Genomic DNA, 10,928 nt, shown 5'->3' on the forward strand with positions numbered 1-10,928 from the left:
CAGGAACAAAGCTTCTGAGAATCTCAGCATGCGAGGGAACATAACGCAATCAAAAGATCAAGCAAGTCCTCTCAGGACTTTAAGATTAATCAATAAAAAATGTAAATCAATTCTAAAGCAACAGGTAGCCAGGATCAGTGTGATGTGGTCGTTCAAGTTGTGTTTATCATGTAATTGGTTAAAACAATTATGTAGCCTAAATGATGAACTTGGATGAAAGATAAAGGCATGTTATCTATGAAGCAACAGTCTTCACAGGTAGATAGTCAGCCACATCGAAACACAGTTCCTCACATAGAGGCTGCCTCCAGGCAGGTATACTAGTGAATCCTCAAACTATTCTGAAATGCTGCAGTAAGCACAGAAATCCACACGATGTTTTTAACAGAATGTTGACACAAGGTGGCAGAAGGATTTGCATGACTAATCCCATGACCTTTCACCTTCATTGATCTATCAAATATGTAATCCTTAAAAAAGCTGATATTTGATCAGCTGCGACTGTGGTCCAGTATGCATGTTCCATAAATTGCCACAACACTTACTTTGTCATTTGATCGTTAAATAAACCAGATGTGGAGCGAAATGACAGAGCTGGTGTCCTCCAACAACAACTACTCCTGCTACCGGAAGGCCTTCAGTGAGTGCCAGGGCTTTAAGACCCCCATCCTGGGGGTGCACCTGAAGGACCTGATCGCAGTGCATGTGGTCTTCCCTGACTGGGGGCATGACAGCAATGAGGTGAACCTGGTGAAGATGCATCAGCTCTACATGACCTTCAACGAGTTGGTGTCCTTGCAGACTGCGGTGGCCCAAGTGGAGCCCAACATGGACCTGATCTACCTGCTGACGGTGAGGGCCCCCCTCCACACATAGAACCTGAGGGGAAGCATTTAATGTGTGCTGGCAAAATGTGTGTGCATATATAAGGAATTGGCCAAATATCAAATTTACAACAGAAAAAAATATGTATCTCTGTCTTTCTCTTTTGTTTCTGTTTCAATTCAACATCAATCATATTCAGCACAGCTTCTTCTGAGAGGAAGAGGAGTAAATAGATTTAAGGATTTAAAAACTGTTGTCAAGCATTTTTGTAGCAAAACATATTTCTCAGAATAGTTTTGTTGGTCAAAAAATAAAAGCATTAGCCTGGGTGTAGGACGGAAATGTATTTCGTTTTTTTTGTAACTTGCATAAAACTAATATAAGCCCCCAAAAATAGATGGGTTTAACACCACAGGACAAACCAGAAAAATATATGTTTGACATCGGCCCCTGGTCTGATTTCTCGGACCAAAACTAGTTTAAAGCTGCCACTCGCTTTTGCTACCTGACACCCAGGACCTGTCACTGCGCTCCAGATCACAAAACATATCCAAATCTACTGTGAAGTGCTCTGTGTATTGGATCTAATAATGGAGGAGCACCACATCACTGTAATCCAAGAAAAGAAAATCAGTGCTATATATTTCCAACAGTGTGATTAATCAATATGTAATAGTCTATACATTAAACTAAAGCTTACTGTGTTATACTCAATTGTTTATAGATTAAACTAATGATATCCAAAACCCTTTTGTTTTCAGCTTTCTTTAGACCTTTATTACACCGAAGATGAGATTTATGAGTTGTCATTACTAAGGGAACCACGTAACCACAAATCATTGGTGAGTTTCAGATCGAATGTATTTTGTGTTCAGCTTTGTCCACACTGTGTGCATGCTGGATACACTTTATAGGTATGCTAAAATGTTCAGGATTTGCACTGTTTGACAACTTATAATTGTTCATACACTACCTGTCAAAAGTTTGGACACACCTTCAAATTCGAAGTTTTTTATTTAATTTTAAACGTTTATACTTTGTAGATTAATACTGAAGAAATCAAAATTATGAAAGAACACATATGGAATTATCTAGTTAACAAAAAAGTGTTAAAAAATCCAGAATATGATTTATATTTGAGATTCTTCAGAGTAGCCCCCTTTTGTCTTGATGACAGCTTTGCACACTCTTGGCTTCTCTCAGTCAGCTTCATGAGGTCGTCTCCTGGAATGGTTTTCAATGAACACGTGTGCCTTGTCAAGAGTCCATTTGTGGAATGACTTGCCTTCTGAATGTGTCTGGTGACACTGTTGGTGATTTATTCAAAATGCAAGGCACACTTAACCAGCGTGGCTACCACAGTAGCCATCTAAATATAAATCATATTCTGGATTTTTGTTAACACTTTTTTGTTTACTAGATAATTCCATATATGTTCTTTTATAGTTTTGATGTCTTCAGTATAAATCTACAATATAGACAACATTTAAAGGTGGGGTAGGTAAGTTTGAGAAACCGGCTCGAGATACCCTTTTTGTTATATTCCATGGAATGCTCTTAACATCCCGATAGCAATGAATATCTTAAGTGCTTTGACAAAAAATCCATACAAAAATGTCATCTGTGGAAGCCGTAATACTGTAAAAAGCACGACCAATCATTTTAGCCGGCCCGGCTAAAATAACTGGATGGCCTACCTGCCTGTCAGCCTTCCATCTGTGCACAAACTTATCTCGTGCCCTCATTGGTCATGTGCGCGTTCGTGTGTGTTGGAGGAGGGGCTCTGTAAGGAAGTGGCAGATTTTCTCCGGTTGTATATTTTCAAATTCTAGCGCACTCGAGCTGGTTTCTCCAAAATTACCTACCCCACCTTTAAATAAATAAAAAACTTCTAATTTGAAGGTGTGTCCAAACTTTTGAGTCGTAGTGTATTTGTATTATTTGTCATTTGTTACTCCTTTGGAACTATATAGTGGTGCAGGAATGAGTACTAAAACCTGTATTTGAATTAGCATTTTACCATTTCATGTTCCTTTGTCTCAAATTCAATATTTTTTCGAATGCGTTTTTGGTTGTTAGCCTGGAATAAGGTTTGTGGTTAACACAAGCTGAAGAGAGTTTCACGTTTTGTTCTACAACATAAGTAAATATCCCACTGGTCTGAAGCTGGCGTCTAAACGTCATCATGTCGAAAATGAACCAGCTTAGCGATGGTGAAGTGAATTTAAGTGACCGTGAGTAGTTTGTTTACAAAGAAACCTTAGCTTTTTACTTCTCCTATTTGCATTCAGAAATTGGTGTTAATATGTGGAGATTATATCCCAGAGAGTTTATTTACTACAATAATACAAATACAAATGAAAAAAACTTGTATTCTTGTTGAGGGAGCCATGGCAATGCTACCACTCTATTAGGAGAATTGGAAATCTAGGTCTGCAACAGATTATTTGCTGAATTTATTCCTGTGTTTGTGTACCTTGTCCTTCCTCACAGCCTACCTCTCCAACAACTCCCAACAAGCCCCTGGTCCCTCTGGACTGGGCCTCCGGGGTCCCCACCAAACCGGACCCCTCTGTGGTCAACAAACACATCAGGAAGGTGGTGGATGTGAGTGGACGACACACCTCTTCAAATTATACCTACAGAATGCATTGATTGGAAAGATGTAGAGATGTGTGTGTGTGTGTGTGTGTGTGTGTGTGTGTGTGTGTGTGTGTGTGTGTGTGTGTGTGTGTGTGTGTGTGTGTGTGTGTGTGTGTGTGTGTGTGTGTGTGTGTGTGTGTGTGTGTGTGTGTGTGTGTGTTTAAATGAATCTAAAGTAGTTCCAAAACATGCTTATGCCAGTCACAAAGGGGCTTCTTGTTCTCCTGTCCTGGATTTATCATAATAAAGTTAACTCTATAGTACAGCATTGGCTTCTTTTTGCTTTTTTATTCGCAGACCTCATACCGCCATTATGATTTGTCTTTATGTCTTGACTTGGAATAAATCTGAAAGAGGACATATTCTGATCATCTTCAGGTTCACATCAGTATGTGTGTTTTAATTTATTTGTCTCGTCATTGGGAAGTCTGTGTTCAGGAATTATGACCATGACCATGATGGCTATATCTCTCAAGAGGACTTTGAGAGCATTGCTGCTAATTTCCCCTTCCTGGACTCCTTCTGCGTTCTGGACAAAGATCAGTGAGTGGACATGTTCAAATAATTCACTTCAGTATTAACTACACTTTTAACTGTAGTTTTAGTCCATCGCAGTCAAAGCATGCAACGCAGTTTAACCTCATTTCCCAGTGGATGCTGGGTAGTGTAGCTACTTTCCAAATAATGGAACATTTTTAGTTTCAAACTTGTTTTTAAAAAACCAGAAGTGATCTGCATCAAGAAAGCTGTTCCCCAGCCACAACCACTCTTTCTTATTGTGGTGTGATAACCTTCACCACATATCAATGAGTTCAGTGGCTTTAGAGTAGCTGTAGCTTACAGTGACTTTAAGATGAGCTTAGAGCTAAGTGCTCCTTCAGAATCAAATGTGTAAAAACTGTTATTGGAATTGCTTTAAAGGGGACCTATCATGCAAAATGCACTTTTGTACGTCTTTTATACATGAATATGTGTCCCCGGTGTTCCAGGGAACTCACCAAGTGTCAGAAAACACAACCCTCTCTATTTTCCTCCATACCCAAATCTCTACAAAAGGGGCTGCAACGGATCTGATAAAAACTGATCCAGATTTGAACACTGTCCTGACGTCAGGACGGTGGCGCTACGGCTATTGGGCCAACTCTCCACCTATCAGGGGAATGTGGGGTTGGGCCACGGCCGGCCATTGCCGCTCGAAAGCGCTGGAGACGCTGTAGTACATATGCCAGGCCTGTAAGTGGCGCTGTAGTCTGCCACAAAAGCAGCGAAGAAGACTTCCCGCGCATGGAGGCCATGGTTTCCCTTCTGTTTATTCTCCGCTGTGGCTTTTTTTCTCCCTCGCCGAGGCAAGCGTTTGCTCCTGCTGCTGTAATTCAATGCAATCCCTCCCCGTCGAGGCAAGCACTGTAATTCTCTCCGGTTAGTCCACCAGCAGATGACAAACACCCACCTCTCCGCCTCTTCCAAGGAACGAGGGGACCGTGCAGCAGAGTTTCAGTTCGCCGGTCAAGATGTCCGTTAAAGTTTAAATCTGTACAACTGTACAACAAAATCAAAATTAGAAAAGTGCCGGTCAAAGGTCTTCTTTGTTATTTATTGAGCTTTAAAACAAATGAATAACGACTCTATATAATAAAATAATAAAACACGGAGGACGGAGATCTATTTTTCTCCCCCTCTTCTGACGTGATCAGAGCACGCTCCCCTCGTGGTCAGCTGCAGCTCACAGAATCAGCCCCCTGCAAAAACAGGGCTGGAGAACAGCACATAGAGCGAAATGAGGCATGGCTAAAATGCATGATCTGTTTGGTATTTTGAAAACAGAAACGTATAAATATACCTTATATAGGTATGGCCCTACAATATATCATTTAAATATAGCATGATAGGTTTCCTTTAATATAGATTTGTTTTCTCATGTTAGATGGAAAGGAGGGAACACTCCTTTGCTCTGTAATTTTAGTTTAATCTCCTGGATAAATAATATGATAATAATAAGGTATCTAAAGATCTTCTCTAATGTCCTGCTCACTGTCTTGTCTTTCTTTCTCTATTCCTTATCTTCCTCTCAGAGACGGACTGATCAGTAAGGACGAGATGATAGCGTATTTCCTCCGGGCCAACCCACTGCTCCAGTGTAAGATGGGTCCAGGTTTCATCCACAACTTCCAGGAGATGACATACCTGAAGCCCACCTTCTGTGAACATTGTGCTGGATTTGTGTGTATCTCTAACATTCTGTCACTGTACTTGTTCATGCCTTCTTTTCTTCTCTTAGCAATAAACAGGCAAATATTGTAATTATTGTAAATATTGCAAATATTGTAATTAGTGACCGGCCTGCATTAAGACCACATGTGGGTCATGACACGTGTCCAGTTCAGCCACAGACTGGATCTCTCTGCTTGGTTGGATTATATTACTAATGGCCTGGTACATGTGTAGTTTTCAGCAGCAGTGCCTGGTTATTGAGTTCTCACAGATGCAGGAAGTGTGGAACATGCCTCCATGCTTTTATTTTCTTATGTTATGTTTTGTGCTTTGTGTTCCTAATTCCCATGCTCTACATTTCTGGACCTGCAGCTGTGGGGAATCATCAAACAGGGCTACAAGTGCAAAGGTATTGTTTCATTGCATTCGTCTGTAAAGACCATAAACACAACATGCAACTTACTGTGATTACTGTAATGTAATGTAAGGCCGTTATTCTATTGAAGCCAACAGAGAAAACAGCCATTACGAAAGACAAGTCAATTAAGGCTCATCTTGCTGCCTACAGTATATCCAGTATATTTTTAAATGTATGCAATGTTAAATAGGACATATTATTCAGATTTTCAGGTTCATATCTGTATTTAGTGCCTCTACTGTGACATGATTATAAGCTTTAATGTTCCAAAATGTCTTTATTTCTCTCATACTGCCTGTGATGCAGCACCTCTTTTCACACCGTCTGAAATGCGGAATGAGCCCCCTTAGCCTATCACCTACAATGTGTTTGAGCGCAAGCCAATAGAAGCTCGGGTGTTACATGATATCACTATTTTACGGAAGTAAAACCGTTGACATGTACAAAAACCTATATAACACTACAGGAAAGTGAAGACCCCAAAGATATAAATGACCCATTCTGTCTGGCAGAATGTTTGTTAATGCTTGTACATTCCTTTTCAGTTCTGTTCACAAATTGTCAATTTGATGTAGTAGTTTCAATACTGTTACCGCATTGTCTGTCAGCCATTTTTGTTGTTTTAGGATTGTTGTCCTGCTGGAAGAACAATTTACAACCAAGCTGCGCATTTATTTTTAGCTGATGTCTTGAAATGTTCCTTCAGTATTTGCAGATAGTTTTCCCTCCTCATGATGCCATTGATTTTCTGGAGTGCAACAGTCCATTATCCAACATCACAACTCCATAAGATTGTGCTGCAGATAGAAAGCCTCCTCCACATATTGAGCTGATGGTTAATGCCAAACACTATGTTTTGTCTCATGTATCTGGAGAAACTTGCTCCAAAAGCCTTTTTTGTCCAGGTTATCCTGTGCAAACATACTAGCTTGTGTGTGCCAATGTTGCTGAAAGGCTGTAGAGTTCTTGCCTGCACCCCAGTCGTTCAGGCCTTGGTGATTCAAGATACTGAATCTCGATGGTGGATTTAGATCATAGACTGTATATATAAAGATTTAGATACATTGGTGCCTCCAACTCTTTAACCAGCTGCTTTGTTCTTGTCTATAAGTGTATTAGTCTTTTGGGCCAAGGTTTGTACAGCCCAATGGACAAATCCCCTCTCCAACTTCCCAAACTATTGTGTCCATTTGTGCCATGAATTTTACATTTCTGTACATATTGCACAGTGGGAACTTCCGTCACTTAGAAATTGCTTCAAAGGAGGAACCAGCAACAATTATTCTTCTAAGTTCTTTGCAAATGTTATTGCATATTTCCATGGTTTCAAGTGCAAAAAGGCCCTCACACTAAGGATAGGCCTGTATATACAGATGCACTTCCCATTTACAAAGGTGCATTCCCAGTTAGCTCATACTTGCTCTGCCAAAGTACTTTAGGTTGTTCAAAGGGTTTGCACAACTATTTAAAATGACCTGACTGCAAAAGTAATGGACTATTATGAAATAAATCATTATGAGCAATTTAGATCATCTGCCTTTTTTTAAGCTTAGAGCACATTCCCCTGAATATGTGTGTGTGTTCACTCTGCAGACTGTGGTGTAAACTGTCATAAACAATGTCGGGAGCTGCTGGTTCTGGCCTGCAGGAAGCTGATCCGCTCCGGCTCTCTTGGAAATGTTTCTCCAGCCAGACTGACCCACAGCTCCCTGCCCAGCAGCCCGGCTCTGCCCACCTGTGAAGGTCATTTCACCTTTTGGTGATTCATAAATCCAGTAGTTAAAAAAGCTATGTGTAAGTGATATCAAACATGATGTTATATTATTTTCTTGGGTTCTCTCCTTCAGATGAGGATGAGGTGTTTGAGTTCCCAGCCGTCCCATCACCAGGACCAGCTCTGGCCCCTCAGTCCATCACCCTGATGACGGGCTCCGCCCAGAGGATCTCAGTGCGCCTGCAGAGGGCCACCGCAAGCCAGGCAACACAGACTGATCCCCTATGGCCAGAACACAGCTGGGGGGCCACAGACAGCGGCTCCCACACCTTCCCAAAAATGAAATACAGGACTCACAGAAAATCATCCAAAAATAAAGGCTTTGCCCGCTGGGAAAACCAGAACGAGCCGGCAGTTCCTACCAGGTGCAGCGTGGACTCTCAGGAGAAGTCAGTGGTCTCAGGAGAGCCCGCACAGAACGGGAGGACACACAGAGTTAAGGTGAGGGAAAAACTACTGTATTTATTATGATAAAATTAATCCTTTTCAAGCATGGAAATAGAAACTTCTTAAAGTAAATGTCAAATGTCATGTCATATGTTTTAGAATGTTTTAGAACCCAGGGTTTTAGAACCCAGGATCGGAAAATTGCTGATCACACAATGAGATGTTTAGGTTTAAAGAGAAGTAGGTTGGAGGTTAGCAGACTGAACGTTAGCAGACTGCAGGTTAGCAGTAAGTTAGCAGACTGGAGGTTAGTAGACTGTAAGTTAGCAGACTGCAGGTTAGCAGTAAGTTAGCAGACTGCAGGTTAGCAGTAAGTTAGCAGGCTGGAGGTTAGCAGACTGTAAGTTAGCAGACTGGAGGTTAGCAGACTGTAAGTTAGCAGACTGCAGGTTAGCAGTAAGTTAGCAGACTGCAGGTTAGCAGTAAGTTAGCAGGCTGGAGGTTAGCAGACTGTAAGTTAGCAGACTGGAGGTTAGCAGACTGTAAGTTAGCAGACTGCAGGTTAGCAGTAAGTTAGCAGACTGGAGGTTAGTAGACTGAACGTTAGCAGACTGCAGGTTAGCAGTAAGTTAGCAGACTGGAGGTTAGCAGACTGTAAGTTAGCAGACTGCAGGTTAGCAGACTGTAAGTTAGCAGGCTGGAGGTTAGCAGACTGAACGTTAGCAGACTGCAGGTTAGCAGTAAGTTAGCAGGCTGGAGGTTAGCAGACTGGAGGTTAGCAGACTGAACGTTAGCAGACTGCAGGTTAGCAGTAAGTTAGCAGGCTGGAGGTTAGCAGGTTGGAGTCTAGCAGACTGCAGGTTAGCAGACTGTAAGTTAGCAGGCTGGAGGTTAGCAGACTGAACGTTAGCAGACTGCAGGTAGCAGTAAGTTAGCAGGCTGGAGGTTAGCAGGTTGGAGTCTAGTAGACTGGAGGTGAGCTAGCGGGGAAGCAGGTTGGAGGCTAACAGGCCTACGTTAGCAAACAGGGAGGACTGTTGGAGTGTTAATGAAGTCCTCTGCACAATAAGGTAGCAATATTTCCACCCACGTTTTGAAAGACACTGCCTGGAGTCATAGTGCTGAGGCTGACTCCTTCAGATCAATGATTTATTGCCAAAGAAGGTTACAAACAACAAAAGAACAAATTAAGCAGTAGATCAACTTTGCAACGTTCATGGTCCGGCAATTGTGCCAGCATATGAGGCTGATGAGGGGATAAGATGCAGGTGAAGGGCGAGCTGATGAGGAAAACCATATGTTCTAATACAGGACAGCAATATTCTAATGTGTGTTGTCACTGAGACATCCATTTAAACAGAAAGAACAGTAGTTTAGTGAAAGGCTATAATTCCAGATACTAATGACTCTCTGCTCTTCCTCTCCAGGACAGCTGACTTGGTCTCGTTGGTGAGGGACAGTCTCAGAAATCCAGGAAGCCCCTATCGGCTGGGAGCAGGAAGCTCTTCTCTCTGGGGGACGTGCTGGGCTGCCTGCGGCCCCCCGTCAGTGACCTGGAGCTATCATGTCCTCTGTAGACCTCGGCACAGGTGGAGCTGATGTGGCTCCCAGTAGCTGCATGGAAAGACTGGCTAATGGACTAACACCTGCTGTGTGTCACACTGTGACACCTCCACCCTGTGGAGGGTCTTTGGCTGGGGATGTTTGGGATGTACACAACATCAGCACTTGGAAAAGTAAAGGAAACATTTGTTAACTTCCCAAAAGAGTGGAATTGGTTCAGCCTAGTGAATCAAAGACAGCCAGTAACTTTTTTGTAACCGCTTTAAATGCCAGCTTGGGGATTACAAAGTAAAAGCCTGAACTAAAGAAAGAGACGGGCAGTTCTTCCCAAGTGGAAATGATCCAAAAGATCATGATGGATATGGGAAAGAGTTTTAAAAAAGGGAAGTCAAAATGGAGAAGAACGTTAAGGGAATCCAACCCTCCTGACATACAGAGCAGTGAAGATGGACCATTCTGGACCCTGGAGTATTTATGGCCAATATTTGTATTTATTCCTACATTTTATTTATATTTGTACATGAAAACTACAGTGTGTTTAACCCTCCCTATTGTTTAAAATGTATACAATTACATTTCTTTCAGCATGACATATGATTAATACCTGGCCTGACTCCAGCATTACAAAAAGAGAATCGATGTCATTTATTTTAACAGAAGCTGTTCTCAAATAAAACACATCGAAGACATTCATTGAAATACAATACACATGGTTGTGTTTATCTATGATATTATATTTATCTACTTTATCATAATTTAATGCAGAAAAATCATATTGTCACTAAATGAACATTCGCCAGCGGGAGATATATTTAGCATTTACATGACAGTAAATGAATATATAAAAGCTAATATATCATTTATATTACTATTTTAAATATTTCGTAACCAGGGTACAAATATTGCCTGTTGGTACTTTTGACACTTAAGCAATCTTAACAGATTCAATAGTAAAGTTATTTTTATTATCGATAAAACAAAGTTACGATTCTGCACAAAGAGCAAAAGAAACAGAATGTATTCATGGAATTATTATTGTTTAAAGTGACAGTCATATACTGTCACTTTGCCGTCGTATTAAATAAAACTGACACTGTTATGCTGCGT

At 41.3% G+C, this 10,928-nt stretch overlaps 1 protein-coding gene across 5 annotated transcripts in view; it reads left to right on the forward strand.

Annotated features, from left to right (window-relative positions):
• rasgrp3 (RAS guanyl releasing protein 3 (calcium and DAG-regulated)) overlaps window positions 1-10,525 on the forward strand; it is a 79,531-nt gene extending 69,006 nt beyond the window's left edge. For 4 of the 5 annotated variants that reach the window (XM_034122461.1, XM_034122452.1, XM_034122443.1 and 1 more), the window contains exons 9-17: window positions 574-852; window positions 1,587-1,667; window positions 3,319-3,432; window positions 3,896-4,011; window positions 5,541-5,688; window positions 6,052-6,088; window positions 7,691-7,840; window positions 7,945-8,312; window positions 9,686-10,525. In XM_034122461.1, coding sequence (XP_033978352.1) covers window positions 574-852; window positions 1,587-1,667; window positions 3,319-3,432; window positions 3,896-4,011; window positions 5,541-5,688; window positions 6,052-6,088; window positions 7,691-7,840; window positions 7,945-8,312; window positions 9,686-9,694 — 1,302 coding nt within the window. In that variant the 3' untranslated portion in view covers window positions 9,695-10,525. The remainder of the gene's footprint in view (window positions 1-573; window positions 853-1,586; window positions 1,668-3,318; window positions 3,433-3,895; window positions 4,012-5,540; window positions 5,689-6,051; window positions 6,089-7,690; window positions 7,841-7,944; window positions 8,313-9,685) is intronic. The other variant, XM_034122463.1, reaches the window with a different exon arrangement.
• The last annotated feature ends 403 nt before the right edge of the window (window positions 10,526-10,928 follow it).

The sequence above is a fragment of the Trematomus bernacchii genome, unplaced genomic scaffold (genome assembly GCF_902827165.1).
Source record: "Trematomus bernacchii unplaced genomic scaffold, fTreBer1.1, whole genome shotgun sequence".
NCBI lineage: Eukaryota > Metazoa > Chordata > Actinopteri > Perciformes > Nototheniidae > Trematomus > Trematomus bernacchii.